The 19978-nt window shown below is 35.0% G+C and overlaps 1 protein-coding gene and 2 pseudogenes across 1 annotated transcript; 1 reads left to right on the top strand and 2 right to left on the bottom strand.

Annotated features, from left to right (window-relative positions):
- Positions 1-2065: 2065 nt before the first annotated feature.
- Positions 2066-5584, top strand: LOC104235899 (receptor-like protein Cf-9 homolog). The gene is made up of 2 exons (XM_009789729.2): positions 2066-5233; positions 5359-5584. Exon 1 carries the CDS (start codon positions 2166-2168, stop codon positions 5208-5210), a length of 3045 nt encoding a protein of 1014 aa, XP_009788031.1. The 5' UTR covers positions 2066-2165; the 3' UTR covers positions 5211-5233; positions 5359-5584.
- A 5661-nt stretch (positions 5585-11245) lies between these two features.
- Positions 11246-16643, bottom strand: LOC104235901 (receptor-like protein Cf-9 homolog; annotated as a pseudogene).
- A 1069-nt stretch (positions 16644-17712) lies between these two features.
- LOC138888360 (receptor-like protein Cf-9) lies at positions 17713-18712 on the bottom strand (annotated as a pseudogene).
- Positions 18713-19978: the final 1266 nt, after the last annotated feature.

Here is a 19978-nt window from a genome sequence, read left to right as displayed (position 1 = left end):
TGTCTTGTAGTATATATTGTATGTTATGTATATATATATCCTCTTATATATTTTCTTGTAGTATATATTGTATGTTATGTATATATATTCTCTTATATATGTTGTTGTAGTATATATTGTATGTTATGTATATATATTCTCTTATATATTTTCTTGTAGTATATATATTGTATCTTATGTATATATATTCTCTTGTATATTGTCTTGTAGTATGTTATGTATATATATATCCTCTTATATATGTTGTTGTAGTATATATTGTATGTTATGTATATATATTCTCTTATATATTTTCTTGTAGTATATATATTGTATCTTATGTATATATATTCTCTTGTATATTGTCTTGTAGTATATTATGTATATATATATCCTCTTATATATGTTGTTGTAGTATATATTGTATGTTATGTACATATATTCTCTTGTATATTGTCTTGTAGTATATATTGTATGTTATGTATATATATATCCTCTTATATATGTTGTTGTAGTATATATTGTATGTTATGTACATATATTCTTTTGTATATTTTCTTGTAGTATATATTGTATGTTATGTATATATATTCTCTTATATATTGTCTTGTAGTATATATTGTATGTTATGTATATATATTCTCTTGTATATTTTCTTGTGGTATATATTGTATGTTATGTATATATATTCTCTTGTATATTGTCTTGTAGTATATATTGTATGTTATGTATATATATATCCTCTTATATATTTTCTTGTAGTGTATATTGTATGTTATGTATATATATTCTTTTATATATTTTCTTGTAGTATATATATTATATCTTATGTATATATATTATAACTTATTACTTATATATTTTCTTGTAGTATATATTGTATGTTAGGTGTATATATTACCTTATATATTTTGTATGTTATGTGTATACAAAACAAAAATTAAAAAAATAATCTGTTGGGCTCGTTAGGCCCGCCAGGCCCGGCCCAGGCGCGGCTGACTGTCCCGGGCTAAACGGTCCCGGGCTCGTGGGCTAATCTATGAAGACCGGCCCGTCACGGGCTTCTCAGGACCACCAGGACCGACCCACCAGGCCCGTTAGGACCGCGGGCCCGGTCCGGTTCAGGCCCGGCCCACCAAGCAGCATTATTTTGGTACGAATAGTAATTACTGAAACAATAGCTGCACTTGGTAAATAGCTAGTAAACTATAGTAGTTTCTGAAAGTTGCCCATTAATATGTTTAGTACTCAAATATTTGATCAAAACACTCTCGGGTTGCTAATTATGTAAGCTTTAATATATTCTTTTCATATAATTTCCCTTGGGGCGGATCTAGAGTTATGACATATGGGTTCACGAGAACCCAATAGCTTTTCCCTTCTGTTTATATATTAAGAAGTCTACTAAATATCTATAAATATTTGATCGTGAACTCAGTTATTATTGTAAATTTACTTGAAGTTGATGTAGGAACTCATAAACTTTAAATCTTGGTTCCGCCTCTAATTTTTCTCACCAGTCTTGCACTCAAATACATTTTCAGGATTTTTTAAAGAAAAGATATTTTCTTTGGAAAAAAAAACTTTGATCTAATCAAACACCCTAACATCTTTGAGTAAACATGGCCAGTTGGCCACTTGACTCAGTCTTGCAGTATATTCATATAAATAATTCCACCTACTTTCCTTACACCATTTAATGGAATTTACTCTCTAATAGCGATGGAAGTAGAATAGGTCATATGTTCTTTTCAACAGTTAATGACTAAAATCAAAGTGAAACATCAACTTGGAAAAGCTTTGTCCATAGTAGGCTTTCATTTGAAAATTTCAACGGATAGACAGATTTGTGCATTAACTTGAGCTAAAATTCAAGTACTGGTTTTGTCCTTGACGTGTTATAATGGATAACTCATTGCATTCATTTCTATGAAATAGATATCACACTGCAACCATAATTACTTACTAACTGCCACCTCGATAATGAATGTGGTCCACATTTGTTTGGCTTAACAGCTGCAGTATAACATTTCAAAGCTGAAATTTTTAGATTAGCAGACTTAACTTTCTAAAGAATTCATAGCATCCACCTGTGTGTATATATATATATACATCATGAATCTTGATTTGGAAACAACAAAAAGCACAGCTTTCTGCATTTCTTGTCTACCAACTTTTTTATTTAAATGGGCTATACATTTGGGTACCTACTGCTAATTCTACTATCTTTCTTTCCCTGTCAGCTTGCTTTTTCTTCACTGGCACAGCCTCAATCATGCACCAAAGGTCAAAGCCTTGCCCTTTTAGAATTCATGCAAACACTTGATGTAGAAGCCTCTTCTTCATCTTATTGGTGTGGTGAGAAATATTATGCAAAAACGAGTACATGGAATATGAGCAAAGATTGCTGCTTATGGGATGGAGTGATATGCGATGAAATGACCGGCCATGTGATTGAGCTTGATCTCAGTTGCAGCAATCTAGTAGGAAAGATTGATTCCAATAGCAGCCTCTTCGAACTCTTTTATCTCCAAAAGCTTAACCTTTCTAGGAATTTCCTTCCTTCGCTTATTTCGCCCAAATTTGGCAGGTTTTTGAGTTTGACGCATCTTGATCTTTCCTACTCATCTTTCTTAGGTCAAATTCCTTCTGAAATCTCTCATCTCTCCATGTTACGGTCCCTTCGTCTCGCACAACCTTTACGTATGTTGAATTTCGGGCCTCACGATTTTAAATTGCTCCTTCAGAATTTGACCCTCTTAAGAGAGCTTGATCTTACTGAAGTAGACATCTCTTCAGCCATACCTCAAAATTTATCTTCTCATATAACAACTCTGAGGTTGGGATCCACAGGATTGTCTGGGATAATTCCTGAGACTATTTTTCACTTGCCAAACTTGCAAGTTCTTATCTTGTCAAACAATAATCAGCTCCGCGGTTATTTTCCAAAGACCAAATGGAACAGCAGTTCATCTCTTAGGGAGTTAGATTTTTCTCCAGTTCAGTTTTATGGTGATTTGCCTGAATCTCTTGGTTATCTAACATCATTGCAGTCCTTGGAACTTAATTCTTGCAATCTCTCGGGGCCAATTCCAAAATCTCTTTGGAATCTCACACGTCTAGAGTTGTTGCACCTTTCAAAGAACCATCTCGAAGGACCAATTCCTCTATCTTTTGGCTATCTAACATCCTTGCGATCCTTGCAACTTAGTTCTTGTAATCTCTCGGGACCCATTCCAAAATCTCTTTGGAATCTCACCCGTATAGAGTCTATGGATCTTCGAAATAACCATCTTGAAGGACCAATTCCTTTTTTTACTACTGGACTGCAGAATCTAAACACACTTCTGCTAACAAATAACTCTTTGAATGGAGCGTTACCATCATGGATATCCTCACTTCCATCACTAAGTGCACTAGACTTGAGTCTTAACCACTTTTCCGGTCAGCTTGAGGATTTCAAGTACAATACATTAGTCCGGATTGATTTAGGACACAACCAGTTGCAAGGTCCTCTTCCCAAGTCACTTCAAAACCTCGTGAATCTAACAATACTTCATCTTTCATTTAACAATTTTAGTGGCAATGTAGACGTCAGCATCTTTTCAAACCTCAAACAACTTACCGATATGGATCTTTCATATAATAGTATTTCACTAATCAATGAGAACAAAGCCAAATCTACCTTGCCTGAATCTTTGACAAGCTTATTGTTATCTGCTTGTGAAGTAAATGAATTGGATTTTTTGCGATCAGCAAAGAATCTTGAGCAGTTAGATCTTTCACATAACAAGATTCAAGGAACAATTCCTGATTGGGCATGGTCTAATTGGATGCATTCCATGTCAGTTCTTGATCTATCCTACAACATGTTGACAAGTTTTGACCACATTCATCTTCTTCCTCTATATGCTATTGATTTACGATCTAATCTTCTTCAAGGATCACTACCTGTTCCACAACCCACTGTACAATTTTTCTTCATGTCAAATAATAATCTCACTGGGGAGATCCCTTCCTCTTTTTGCAATTTGACATCATTAATAATTCTAGATTTGTCAAGAAACGAGTTGAAGGGAGCAATTCCACAATGTTTGGGTAATATGAGTGAACTGCTCGTGGTTTTCGATATGCAGCATAATAGTTTTTCTGGAAATGTCCAAATAACTTGTACGTCTGGGAGTTCACTTAAAAGCTTTAGCTTGCATGGCAATAAACTAGAGGGAAAAATCCCAAGATCCTTGGCCAATTGCAAACAGTTGGAAGTTCTTGACTTGGGAAACAATAATCTCAATGACACATTTCCTATGTGGTTGGGGACTCTTCCAACGCTACAAGTTTTAAGCTTGAGATCCAATAAATTGCACGGACCCATTAGAACTTCAACCATTGAAAACTTGTTTCCTCAGCTTCGGATACTAGATCTCTCTGGCAATGTGTTTACAGCAGAGTTACCAATAAGCCTTTTTAAACAATTGAAAGCCATGTGGAGAATGGATCAAACAATAAAGCCACCAATTAGTGATGAAGGGGATTTATATTACACAGACTCGGTAACCGTTGTAACAAAGGGACTAGAGCGTGAAGTTGTGAGAATCTTGTCATTGTACATTGCGATTGATCTTTCAAACAACAAATTTGAAGGACATATTCCTAGTGTTCTGGGAGATCTCATTTCCCTTCGGGTGTTGAATTTGTCTCATAATGGATTACTGGGTCATATTCCACCATCACTTGGAAAGTTATCTCTAGTTGAATCGTTAGACCTTTCATCTAACCAGCTAGCAGGAAAGATACCAGAACAACTTGCTTCTCAGCTTACATCTCTTGCAGTTTTAAATCTCTCCTACAATCATCTTGAAGGATGCATCCCTAGGGGACCTCAATTTGCTACATTTGAAAACAATTCATACGAAGGTAATGATGGATTACGCGGATTCCCATTTTCAAGAGGTTGTGGAAGTAACGGGATGCCAGAGACAAACAACACAACACGCGAGTTGGATGAAGAAAGCAATTCTACCTTTCTAAGTGAATTTAGGAAGGCGATTCTTATGGGATATGGGAGTGGACTAATTATTGGATTCTCCATAGCATATTTCATGCTTTCTTCTCGAAATCCAAATTGGCTTTCTTGGATTGTTGAAAAATTAGAATACATAATCATTGCCAGAAGGCGAAAGAAGCAGCAAGGCCAAAGGCATTTCAGACGAAGGAATAATGGCGTCTAAACAAGTTTAGAAACGCACAAGATGTAAGTTCAAAACTTTCGAGTATATATTCGTATTAAACTCATTTCTATAGAAAAATGTGTGAGAATATTGAGATAATTGTTCTATATCTAACTCGTTTACTTTGTATTTAATGAAATAAATGCAGGGAATAACTTGGGAGAAGTGAATGGACAGAGTTGAAATACTAAGAATTGGAAAGACTATGTTGTAGATGTTTGCAACAACAAATGTCAATATGCTATCAGAAATAAAGGGATCAAAGTGAAACTGTCCTTAATAGCTACTACGATTGAAGTATGTTGTCTTCGCATTGAGTTATTTAATAAAAGTTGTGATTTGAAGAAAGAATTTGTTATTCATTCACTATTTCCAGATTCTGTATTGGAAATCTTGAACAGAGAAGAAAAAACACCAAAGATAGAATATAGAAGTCCCTTCTTCTGTTTCTATTAAGGAAGATTTCCTCTGGTGTAGATAACATGAACTACACATCCAATTTCTGTGAATGTGAAAACTTAGAATAGTACATAGACTCCACATACAGCTAACATTTACTATTTCTTAAGCCAAATCATCATTTCATTCGTCACAAGCAACATAACAGTACCTCAGAGCTCCGTTCATCCTGCAAGACGATCAAATGGATCAGCAATCTCATTTTAAATAATCTTAGAGTACATTTCATTCTGAAGGAGATAAAGCTCATATCAGAGGAGTAAAATGCTCTAGAGCATCAAGCTTTTATGCTTTGCGTACTCACACTGAAAAGGGACGAAAAGAAAAGGCAACGATAGCATATTTTAAGCACAAAAAATTAGTAGTAGCATCATTAGTGTCCTCTCCTTCCCTTCTGATTCTATCCCTCCGAATGTATCCTAAATAACTTCAGCATAGCCTTGTACTCATTTCTCTTTGGCCCTTCCATAGTTGAACCACTCATACACTGAAGGTTGGGTAACTATGTGAACTGAAACACAATATATTCCGTGACCATCACAAGCAGACACGGCGTAAGCATTACATCAAGTCAGGGCGGCTCTTCCTTGAGTGTTACTAATTCACATGAAGGAGCTGAATGTTGACTTTAAATAGGAAGATCAGCATATTTTATTAAACAACATTTGGGAGAGAGTCAAAGCTCTTAAACACTTCAGTATATCAAACTCAATAGGGCCCTATGTTTATAACTGCACTTCATTGCCACTTGAAAGGAACACTTCCCTATGCTTCTGTTTCTACTGTATCAGGGATTCTTTCGCCGCCTCCTATACCACTCAAGATCCAACAACGATGGGGCGCAGAAGCAATGATCAATAGATACATAGCACTTTAGGAGCTCCTTGTAATAGGAAATTGTCGCTTGCCATAAGACCTGTTTATCTTTACCAACCTAATTCCACAAGAAGCAAACACTGGTTTCTCATAACAGAAAACATTTACCTATTTTGTAAGGACCAACTGGGACCATCTAGTGAACTACCAAGAATTACATAGATTCCAATATTTTAGATCTGCTGTCTACTTTTTGTAACTCAAAAGTTATAATTAAGAACAAAAGATCTAGCAAGTTGATCTTTGCTCTTTCTGTACTTATTCTCGATTTTTCTCTAAGCATTTTCTCATATATCCAAATATGTCTAATTTGTCCTGAGACTTTGGTTACTGGAGACCTACTAACCAAGGATAAGGCAAACGGACTTGTTTTTTATGGCTGTGTCTGGAATCCAAGCCCAAGATCCCCAAGTTTTTCTTCAACCCTTAACCACTTAAAGTATTGGATCCACCTCTTAGTAATACTAACAAAAATGTGAATCGCCAATTTTAACAACATAACGGACACAAAGTACTAGGACTATTGGAATCAACATTATGCATACAAAGATTAGAACTTCACCTCTATTGAAGCAAGGCAATATTCTAGGGAACCCTTATTCTTACAAGTGAGAATTGCCTAAAATTCTTACAAGAGCAACTTCTGAGACAGAACCACAACTTGAAACTCTATCATATCTGACTTTTCATCATAATTAATTCCTGTTATATATACACAAATGATTAACTTCTTTGCTTGGATCCCAGGGACATCATAACCTCTCCATAACATAATTTCCCTTTAATTTTCTTTTCCTAGTAAACAATGGCACATGTTCAAAACTCGGTGGATGATGGGCCCGCCTCTCTACCATTTTCCACTTAAATACCAAGCTTTGTTTGCGGCAAGAATCGAACTCATGACGTGTGCCAACCTACACATCACGCAATGCACCCTTACCACTAGACCAAAACCCTAGGGACCAATTTTTGAACTATATATATAACATGGCCATGTGAGTTCAATGGTAAAGGAGTTGTCATAACGCCGTATCTTTCTGATTTCATATTTGAAGTAAACAAGATGATCTTTAACTTGGAACAAGGGTGTGTTAGTTCAAGGGTAAAGGATTTGTCTTTGCAAGAAAGACAATTCCTTTTCAGCAGCACACACTGCCTTCAGCTCGGGACAAACAAATAATATATGAAGAATTTTGCAATGTATATTTATACAAAGTCCGCATTTCATTGTCACACCACCCGTTGACTCAACGATCGCGAAACTAATATAAACTAATAGAAAGTGATATTCTTTATTAAACAAATAATATAAAGTAAGACGCATGTATGGAGTATAAAGATAAGAACTTTGACCTCTATCATATTGAAGAAAGGAGAGAATCTTGGCAGCCCTTATTATTCTTACAAGTGGGAATAGTCTCAAAATCCTTAGCAGGCAACTTCTCAGACAAAAACCCAACATGGAATTCAATCATATGAGACTCCTCATCAACATTAATCCCTGTTACTGGGACCCACACGAACAGTTTCTTAGCTTGGATTCCAGACACATCAGAAACCTCACCGTAACTCATTGTCCCTTTGATTTCTTTTTGGTAATAAACAAGTTGATCTTGGAACTGTACATAACAAGGGTGTGTGAGTTGGACTGTAAATGAGTTGTCTTTAGGAGAAAGAGTGTACGATTTTACATTATTTGGGAGAAGTCCCTTTGGAAGGTTGTAGGAAGGAAGGAGATCATGGACATCATCATCTTTATTTGGACGGTTAGGATTGAAGGAGAAGAAAGGGAGAAGAAGATGAAGAGGAGAGAGCAAAACAAGAGTTGTGACTTTTGAGAGAAAGCCATTGATGAGGGAGAAAGAGAAGGTGAATGATTGGAGGAAGAGGAAGAGAATTATATTATGTTAAACACAGTCGAAACCTGTCATTTTCTTGCAATCAAATAAAACCAAACTTAATCGGGTTTTTTAATCGGTTTGATTTGACTTTTCCGTTTGATACGATTTTCCGATTCGGTTTATACACACCTAGCACGTGTTATTCACTTTGACCTAACAAACCTCACGATTTGTCCCTTGGGCTACGCAATCATCGCGCATAAAAGGGTGTGTACCATGTAACTTATGTTATGTCTTATATAGCAATTCGCTCTTCTCGCCCTTTTTGAAGTGAGATAGATATACATAAGGTGTCAAATGCACCCATTCTTTAGAATATTGTCACCCTCGAAGGTTGTCAGTCTTTCTCTTTTAGCTTGTCACCCTCGAAGGTTGTCAGTCCTCTTTTAGCTTGTCACTCTCGAAGGTTGTCAGCCCTTATCAAACTTGTCCTCCATCGTGGAAGCCACATATACCCACCTCTGGGGATTAGCGTCTTTGTTGAGCTTTTACCCCATCATTGCGCTACGGGAGTGTAGCTTCGAAACCATATCTGTCACAAACCAAGTTTATAGTAGTATATCTCCTTTTCTAATGTGGAATTTGTTTAAGGTGTCAAACACACCCCTTCTTAGGAAGCTTGTCAATCTAAAAGCCTTTGATCCTTCTCATTACTAGAATTCGACAAAAACAGACCAAGAATAACAGACCAACTTTGGTCGGTTTTTCAAAATATTTTAATTTCTTTTTTTTACAAAACTGACCAACTTTGGTCGGTTTTCTTTGGCGCTAAAATTCGGGAAACTATTTTTGAGTCCTGCAAAATTTATTTTTCAAGAAACCGACCAACTTTGGTCGGTTTTTGCAATTAAAATAAATAAGAATTAATATTAAAAAAACTGACCAACTTTGGTCAGTAAATTCGGCCGGTCATTTTAAAAAACCGACCGACTTTGGTCGGTAATTTTATTTTTTAATAAAGCCAACCAACTTTGGTGGGTTATTTTCGTGCGAAAATACAATTAAAGAGTATAAATAAAAAATAAGATAATTTTAAAACAAAATGCACCAATGGTTTAGTGGTAGAATAGTATCCTGCCACAGTACACATCCCGATTCTATTTCCAGATGGTGAATCTTTTGATTACATAATTAAAATACTGACCAACTTTGGTCGTTTTTTTTTGCGACCAGCCTTGGTCCTTTTACCTTTGCGACCAACCTTGATCGGTATACTAGAATGACCACCAAAATAGCGACCAAGCGTGTTTGAACGATTTTTGGTCCGTAATTTGCCAAAACCGATCAACGTTGGTCGATTTTTGTGATTGCTAATTACCAGATTTCTAGCAGTGTCTCTTTGAACTGCCCTCGTCAGTCCGCTCGCCGTCATGGTCACAATTTTAATATTTAAATCCACATCACAAAACTCCAACCGTCCAAAGAATAGACGAAAGTTTACAACAGATGATTATTACTACCCGAAATTCTTATGTGGGAAGCACAATAAGTGCTGAATCAAATAACCAAAGAGATTCTTCTCTTTTTGTACGTTTTGGCGTAGTTGGATACCCACTAAAGTATATACATAGAGATTTCTCCGTAATATTATTATTATTATTATTATATGACATCAATTAACTATAAAAGTCAAGTTTTATTCGAAATTGATTTTTTAATTTATATTTTATGTTTCTATAACAACTTTTTACCTAAACAACCACAATTATTTTTGTAGCAGAACACTCTTTGTAAAATTACACATTTAACTAACGTATATACCAACAGACCCATTATTAAATTAGTATTGTCGTTTTGTTATGTTGTCTTCGAGAATTTAAAATGAATTAAAAACAACTAAATATTAAGTAAAAACTTGAATATTTGTAAACTAATTTAAAAATTTGCTCTCAAAATGGTATCGAATATTTAACACGAAAAGAGTAAAAGAATTATCTCCAGTATATATATATATATATATATATATATATTTAAATCGTAGAAATTTCACAAACGATAAAAACTAATAAATATATTGGTTTTAATCTTTGTCTACTATGTTTCACAAGATTTCTCTCATCTTCATCTTCTGCTATTCCCTATTCTTTTTTTCCTTTATGCCACATAATTATTTTGTAGTGTTGTTGAAATAAAGATACTTTTTTTCTTTTGTGATGAAAGAAAATAAAAAACAATTCGTGGCGAGAAATATTACACCTTTTATAAAATAACTTACTACGAAAAATGCACCTTTAACCAATATACGTAATCATACGATAAGTAAGGACTAGAATTTATTCTCATTTTTTCTATTTTGAAAAAAAAAAAAAAAAAAAAAGCAAAAATGACAGCAACATTTACAACACAAAATAAAATTCAAAAGCATGTACGTAGTATTAATCTTCATGTTCCTTGTGGCATTTGCTGTTGTAAACATCTGCGGTACAGAGTCTTTTCCCATTCACCTGTTATTTCAACGGGACACTTTCTTTGCCTACATTCAATTCATTATTAAAGATACACTTAGCAAGCTAATAAAGCAAGAAATATTCAAATGAAGACATACAATACCAATTAATATAAAAAAGGGTAGTCTGATACATTAAGTTCTCGCTATGTGCCGGGTCCGGATAAGGGCTGGACTACAAGGGTCTATTGTACGTACGCAGTCTTACCCTACATTGTTGTAAGAAGTTGCTGCCACGACTCGAACATGTGACCTCCTAAAATACCAGTTAATATAAACTAACAAAAAAAATCAAAGATAGAGCTTAATATGAATAAATACCTGATATTACATATTGGACAACTGGAACTTGTCTAAACACCATTATTTCTTCTTCTGTGACGCCTTTGGCCTCGCTGCTTCTTTCGCCTTTTCATGGTGATTTTGTGTTCTAGTTGTTCAACAATCCAAGAAAGCCAATTGGGATTTCGAGCTGAAAGCATGATATATGCAATGGATAATCCAATAACTAGTCCACTTCCATATCCCATAAGAGCAGCTTTCCAAAAATCATTGAGAAATTCAAAAGTACTTTCTTCATCCAAAACACGTTTTGTGTTGTTTTGTCTCGGGAATCCTGCTACTTCCACAACCTTCCTAAACTGGGAAACCATGCAATCCATCATTACCTTCATATGAGCTATTCTCAAAGGTATGGAATTGAGGTCCTTGAGGAATGCATCCTTCGAGATGATTGTGGGAGAGATTTAAGATTTCAAGAGACGTAAGAGAAGCAAGTTGTTTTGGTATTTCTCCGGAAAGCTGGTTATATTTAAGGTCCAATGTTTCCACTAGAGATAAATTTCCAAGTGATGATAGTATACCACCTTGCAATCCATTATAAAACAAATTCAACACACGCAGTGCAATGAGATCTCCCAAAAGACTAGGAATATGTCCTTCAAATTTGTTACTTGAAAGATCGACAGTGGTGTACAAAGACAAGATTCTCACAACGTCAAGCTCCAGTCCCTTTGTCACAACAACTACCGAGTCTTCGTAATATTCATCTCCTAATGCCTTCTTTGTTTGATTAGTTCTCATCATGGCTTTGAAATGTTGAAAAAGACTTGTTGGCAACTCTGCTGTAAATGCATTGCAAGAGAGATCCAATATCTAAAGATGAGGAAACAAGTTTTTAGTCCTTGAAGCTCTGATGGGTCCATACAATTTATTGGATCTCAAGCTTAAAGCTTGTAACTTCAGAAGTGTTCCCAACCACATAGAAAATGTGTCATTAAGGTGATTGTTTCCTAAATCAAGAACTTCCAATTCTTTGCAATTGGCTAACGATTTTAGGAATTTCCCCCCTAGCTTATTGCCATACAAGTTGATACTTGTCAGGATACTTTCAACTCTAAAAGTTGTTTGGAGATTTCCAGAAAGAAAATTATGTTGCATATCTAAAACATCAAGATAGTAACTCATGTTACCCAAACATTGTGGAATTGCTCCCGTTAAATTATTTTCTGTCAAGTCTAAAACTCTTAATGATGTCAAATTGCAAAAGAAAGAAGGGATCTCCCCACCGGGACAATTATTTGATATAAAAAAAACTTAAAGAGGAAGGTAGAATAGGTAGTGATCCTTGAAGAAAATTGGATCGCAAATATAGAGTATCTGGTTGAAAAAATGATGGAAAATGGTCAATACTTGTCAACATGTTGTGGGATAGATTAAGATTATTCAGTGAGTGCATCCAATTAGACCATGCCCAATCAGGAATTATTCCTTTAATATTGTTATTTGAAAGATCCAAGTAACCAAGAGTCTTTGCCGATCTCAAAAAATCCAGTTCTTTTACTTCACAACCAGACAAGTATACGTATTCAAGAGATTCGGGCAAGGTAGACTTGACGTTGTTGTCATTGGTCAGCTGTCACACCTCCTTTTTCCGGTACCGCAAGGGTACAAGGAGTTTTTCCAATTAAAGGACAATCGAAACGGGATTTGTTTATTTATTTCAGAGTCGCCACTTGGGAGATTTTAGGGTGTCCCAAGTCACCAATTTAATCTCGAATCGAGGAAAAGAATGACTCTGTATAACAGTCCGCGAATCAGAAATCCGGATAAGGAATTCTGTTAACCCGAGAGAAGGTGTTAGGCATTCCCGAATTCCGTGGTTCTAGCACGGTCGCTCAACTGTCATATTCGGCTTGTTTATCTGATTTTATATACAATTATGAGCTTATGTGCAGATTTTAACTCTTTACCGCTTTCATTATTATTATTATTATTTTATAGGGAATTGCAACGTTGTGAAAATGTATTTCGAACTGCACCACAATCAATGTACCCGTGATCGTCGACACACTTTGACTCTGTTGAGATGTGGATTTGGGTCACATAAATGTGCACCCGAGTTTAAGAAGATTAAATTATTAAAGGCGCACCTAAAGCGACTAGCGTATCATTTACTTTGGATATGGCCGTGAAATTTTGCTAAACGGTCCATCCCGAAGTCTAAGCAATTTTAAAGCAAATATTTACTGAGGGCCCCGCAAATTTGTATTTTTTATTCGGCGAGACTCATCTCATTCTTATTTTTTAAAAGGAATTTGCAACGTCATGGACATGCATCTCGAACCACGTCACAATCAATGTACCCGTGATTAGAGACACATTTCGACTCCGCTGAGATTTGGATTTGGGTCACATAAATGTGCACCCGAGTTTAAGAAAGTAAGATTAATTAAGACGTGTCCTAAAGAAACTAGCGTGTTGTTATTTTGGGTAAGGCCGTGGAGTTCGCTAAGCGGCCTATCCCGAGTTCTAAGTAATTAACACATACATTTTGTGAGGGCCCCGCAATTTGTATTTTTATTTGGCGAGGCTCGTCTCATTATTCTTTTTTAAAAAAAATAATCTTAGAATGACTACATTTTTTCTATTAAGTTTAGTCTCTAAAATAAAGAAAGAAAATCCTAATTAATTAGGAGTTAGAAAAATTAAGAACATGTAACATACTAATTGCTAGATTATGACCAATATTAAATGAAAGAATTTTAAAGAAAAAAAAAATCAAAATTATAAATAAAATAAGAAATTCGACAACTAATATTCAAAAGAAATCAAATATAGCTAGATTGAAGCTCGCATTATTATATATATAAAAAAAACTATTGGAATTAATTATTCATAACCATTTGAAACTAGATTTAACCACAATTACTAAAGCTTATTAGAAAGATTATTAAACTTAAACATTATCTAGTCTTGTTTGACTTTAACTAAATTTGACTATCCATTCATTATTGACCTACTGTTGACCATATTAAAATTTTCATAGCTAGTGAATTAACCCATTTTGCCCAGCTGATTCACTAAAGACCAACTTATATTATTTTTCTCGTATTGCAATTATTAAACAGTAATACATGAAATAGCCTAAATACAATCAGTAAAAGAAACGAAGAAAAAAAACAAAATTAAAACTTCAAAGTTCCATTCTTCATGTATTCATGCTTCACATTTTTTAGCTTGCAATAACTAGTATTACAGTCGTGTACCTGGTATTTGAATACAAGGAAAGGAAGAATAGGATCAGCAGCAGTAGAAACAGCGCAGCAATAACAAGCAACCAGCAGTCAGAAAACCCAGTAGTAGACTTGAAAACCAAACAGAAATTCCAGCAACCACTCAATAAAGCAATAACAAAGGACCAACAGTTAACTCAAAAAGCCAATTGAAAATTCCGGAAGCAAACAGTAGGCAGAGATCACACTCAGGAATACACGAAAATAATATTCGGATATTTTAGAAATCTTCTTCTTCAAGATTAAAAGTATGTTTTTATCTCCTCTTTAGTTCTGAAATTTTTTATCTCTCCCCCAAAATTCTTCTCTTTTTTTTTTCTCTCAAATGAGTCTCTTATATACCCAAAGCAAGACCCAATCCTCTTCCACTATATGCATCCTTTAACTTTTATTATTACCCACACTTTTACTTTAGTAAAAGTAGTCAATGTGGGCCCCCGTGTTCCCTCTTTTTGAAAAGTAGTCAAAATGGGCCCCCATATTCCCTCTTTTTGAAAAGAAACATCATTACCCACCTTTTCCTTTTTGCTTTTATCATTATGTCGAGTCCCCACCATAATTAAATAATCTGTAATTGGTTAATTTCCGTTTTACCCCTAAAACTACTGTTACGCCCCGATTCAAAAATCTGTTCAACTTCAAAATTATCTAAGAACCTAAAATTAAATTACCAGCTATAACCAATCCTTAATCCAGTTCAATCAACAAATTCAAACTTAAACTGTGAACAACAAATCAACAATCAGAATTATTTTGACCGAACGATATTCTTAACAACACATATATTTGCAGATTCATCCAAATTGAACACAACCAACAAGTAGATTTGAATTTATAAATTCAAAAACCAATTAATCTTTAAACTAAATCCAACAGCATTACAACCAAGATAAATATTCAAATCAAGCATTTAAAATATAAATTTACATTAAATCACCGGATTAAGAATGAACTTCAACCAAAAGATGAACACGAATTTAATCTAAACTGAACAACAAAGATGGATGAGTCGAGCGATTAAACTAAAATATTTCTATATTACAACTAAATTCTTTTAAACGAATAAAAACAAACCGAAGAAGAAATAATTAATCGGATTTCAACTTGAATCTAACCACATTAAAATTAAACTAACAATTTCTTTTACAAATTAAACTAAAATTAAACTAACAATTTCTTTTATATTAAAATTAAACTAACAGTTTCAATTTGAATCTAACAATATTAAAATTAAACTAACAATTTCTTTTTACAAATAAAACACATGCAATAAACTGAAAAACAATTAATTAAATTTCAATTCGAATCTAAAAACATTAAAATCAAACTAACAATTTCTTTTACATTAGACTAAAATTAAACTAACAATTTCTTTTATATTAAAATTAAACTAACAATTTCAATTTGAATCTAACAATATTAAAATTAAACTAACAATTTCTTTTTTACAAAATAAATAAAAAAACATGAAACAAACTCAAAAATAATTAATTCAATCAACAAAACACATGAACAAACACATGAATTAATTCAACAAAACATATGAACAAACTAGAAAGTTAATTCAATGATAAACATGAACAAAACAAGAATCGAACATTTACCGATTTTAGATCCGAGAATATCAAAACAAAATACGGAAAAACATGAGACTCAAACCTACTAACCGGATCGAAGCGACGACGAACTCGAACGGAAAACAAATATGTCCGGAGACAATTATTGCACCAAAATCACTCGAATCTGTCCGGAAACTTAAACAATAGACGAAGCTCGATGGAGGGGTGTTTGGCGATGACGATAGCTGAAGCAGTAGCAGCACGGGAGCAGCAGCTATGGAGAAAAAGAACGGAGCAGTAGGCAGCATCAATGGAGAATAACAGTAGCAGCCATGGACGACGAACGCAGCAGCAGCAACAGTGAAGCAGATCGATGAAGAAGCAACAACAACGGGCTTCAGCAACATCTGGACGCATCCATGGTAGCAGCGAAGCGACGAAGAAGAAGCAACCAACAGCGACGAAGAAGACGTAGCCATGGCAGTAGCGATTTGGACGTGAAGTAGTGGCGACGGGACTGGTTGAGACAGTAGCAGCCGCGGGCAACAGCCATGGACGACGTCGGATGAAGAACGCAGCAACAGCAGTGTCGGAGAAGAAGAAACAACGAGAGACATGAACTTGAAGAAGAAGACTCCATCGCGATCTTGAAGAAGAAGAAGAAACACAGGCAGCGTGTGTGTGTGTGTTGCGTCGTCGTGGTTGTGTGTATGTGTGTGTTGTCGACATGGGGGAGAAGGGGTGTGAGGGGGAGGGGCTGCCATGGGAGGAGATTTGGAGAAGAAAAGAGAGAAAGAGAGGAAGAAGAAGAGGGGGGTGCGGGTAGTCTTAGGTTTTTTGGTTTTTTTTGTTTTGTTTTGTTTTTTTATGAAAAATGAAAGAAAAGGGGGTTTGGGGTCTTTTGGGTTATGGACTGGGTCGACCCATTTCTAAATGGACTGGGTCGTTTGGGAAGATTGGGTCTCTTTGGGCTTGTGACTTAAAATTGAAGAAAATGTCCAATCCGATCTCTTCCATTTTTATCCTTTTCTATTTATTCAATTTCCTAAATAATAATAAAGCTAGAATGCTAATATTAAATTATAAAACCCAAAATTATCTGGAAATACTAATTAACTCTTAATAACAGTTAACACACAATTAAATAGCGACTAACGAGAAAATCACATAATTTGGACATTAAGTGCTAAAAATGCAACGTACATTATTTTTATGATTTTTTATTTTGTAAACAAACTTAATTAAATATTAAACGCAAATGCGACATATTTTTATATTTTTTATTAATCTAACAAATAAACATGCATAGAAAAAAATGCAAATAATTACACAGAAATGCCACGAAGAACACAAAAATTGCACACAAAGGAAAATTGTTTTGTTTTGAAATTTTGGGAGTAATTCTCATATAGGGCAAAAATCACGTGCTCACATCAACGAAATACTATTATATGAAAGACCTAGACAAGTAAGTTTTTTGAGGTTTGAAAAGAAGCTTACGTCTACATTGCTACTAAAATTGTTATATGAAAGATTAAGTATTGTTAGATTCACAAGATTTTGAATTGACATGGGAAGATGACCTTGCAATCGATTCCCTCCTAAGTCAATCTCGACTAGTGAATTGGACTTGAAATCCTCAAGTTGGCCAGAAAAGTAGTTATTTCTCAATTCTAGGCTAGTTAGTTATGGAAGCGTGTATATCCATGATGGTATTTCTCCATTCAGGTTGTTACTTGATAGCAATAGGGACTCCAGATTCTGCAGTCCACTTATAAACAGAGGAATTGGTCCTCCAAGATCGCTATATTGAAGGTCCATATACTCTATACGAGTGAGATTCCAAAGAGATTCCAAAATCGGGCCCGAGAGATTGCAAGAATTAAGATCCAGGCTCTGCAATAAAGTTAGATAGCCAAACAATTCGGGCAGAAAACCACTGAGTTGATCATTTAAAACTAAGTTAAGAACTTGCAAGTTTGACAAGTAAAAAATACTCTCAGGTAATGCTCCATGCAATCCTGTGTTCCAAAGCATCAGAGTTCTTATATAAAAAGAGATATTTGGAGGAAAAGGTGGAAGGGATGTTTACATTTATAAGTACAAGCTCTCTTAATTGGGTCAAATTTTGAAGAAGCAAATTGAAATTATGAGGTCCAAGACTGAGCGTGTTGCTTGATAAATAAAGAGAGTGTAACTTTGATAAATGAGAGATTTCAGAAGGAATTTAACCTGTGAAATTTGAGTGAGAAAGATCGAGATGCGTCAAGTGCAAAAACCTACCAAATATATGTGAGGTTTCCGAAGGAAAGAAGTTATTCTCAGAAAGGTTAAGCCTTTGGAGATAAGAGAGCTGGAATAGGCTGCTGTTAGAATCAATAACCCCTTTAAGCTAGCTGCAACTGAGATCAAGTTCAATGACATGGCCAGTAAACTCATCGCATATCACGCCATCCCATATGCAACAATCTCTGCTCATATTCCATGTACTCGTTTTCACATAAGATTTCTGACCATAGAGACCACATAAATTAGAAGCAGAGGGATCTACAGTAAGCATCTGCTTGAATTTTAGAAGGGAAATACTTTGATCTTTGTTGCACAATTGAGGTGATGTTGATGAAGAAAAAACAACTTCATGACAGACAAAGATAAAGAGCACAACTAAGAGTTGTTTGTTGCCCATGTTTGCATAAATGAGTTCAAAAGTTGGTTGTTGAATTTAAGAAAAAGTATATGCACAAATATTGTGATGACCCAAAAGATCATCTCTTGTTTTAGAAGTCAAATCTGTGTTCTGAGGTCTTAAAAACCTCCTTTTATTTTTTCTTGATTTGCGTGCACGGTTCGGGCGTATTTCCAGAAAGCTTTTATATGAAATTTAAGAAAAAGATTAATTTTGACCTTTAAAATTGATTAAAGTTGCTTTGGTCAACATTTTCGGTAAACGAACCCATATCCGTGATTAGACGATCTCGTAGGGTCCGTAGTAAAATATGGGACTTGGGCGTATGCTCAAAATCGAATTCCGAGGTCCCTAACCCGAGAAAAGAATTTTTAAAGAAAAATGTTTGCTGGAAAGTATAAGGACTTTTGGAAATGAAATGGTGTGTGATCTTGATGGAATCAGGCCCGTATTTTTGTTACGGAGCCCGATATAGGTTTAAAATAATAATTAAGTCGAATTTGTGAAATTTTGTAAGAATCGGAGTTGATTTGGTATAAATCGGACCCATAGTTGAGAAAATAAAATTTTTAATGTTCTTAAGAATTTCATGAATTGTTGTGCTAAATTCGTAGTTGTTGATATTATTTTGATGATTTGATCATACGAGCAAGTCTGTATAATATTTTTAGACATGTGTGCATGTTTGGTCTGAAGCTCCAAGGGCTCGGGTGAGTTTTGGATAGGCCACTGGGTGATTAGAACTTAGGAAAACTCAACTGATGCATCTTGTGTTTTGCATAGGCCTCTGATCTCTCCATTGCGAGATCATACTTCGCTATTGCGAAGTGAGCAGGCCTGAAAAATGCGCCAATAATTTCGCAAATGCGAACCGGGCCTGGGCAGGCCATCCTCGCAAATGCGATATTTTGGCTAGAATTGCGAAGGCCCCTTAATGTCCCAAATGCGACATTTTTATCGCAAATGTGATGGATGCAGAATTTCAAAGGTGTTGCAATTGTGAACCTTGATCGCAATTGCGATAATTGTAACTTGTTAATTGAGATTTCAGACGAGATTTTCACCATTTTTCAATTCTCTCAAATCCTAAACATCCCTAGGCGATTTTTCAAAGACCCAAACTTCTCCAAATGATAGGTAAGTGGTTTCTAAATCATCTTATTCAATCTAATTCATCTTTTTACATGATATCACTTCAAAATCTAGGGTTTTTCATGGAAAATTCGGTGTTATTGGGTAGAAATTAGGATTTTCAAATTTTGGGGA

This window comes from Nicotiana sylvestris, chromosome 3, assembly GCF_000393655.2.
Source record: "Nicotiana sylvestris chromosome 3, ASM39365v2, whole genome shotgun sequence".
Lineage (NCBI taxonomy): Eukaryota > Viridiplantae > Streptophyta > Magnoliopsida > Solanales > Solanaceae > Nicotiana > Nicotiana sylvestris.
This window is presented reverse-complemented; position numbering and strand designations above follow the sequence as displayed.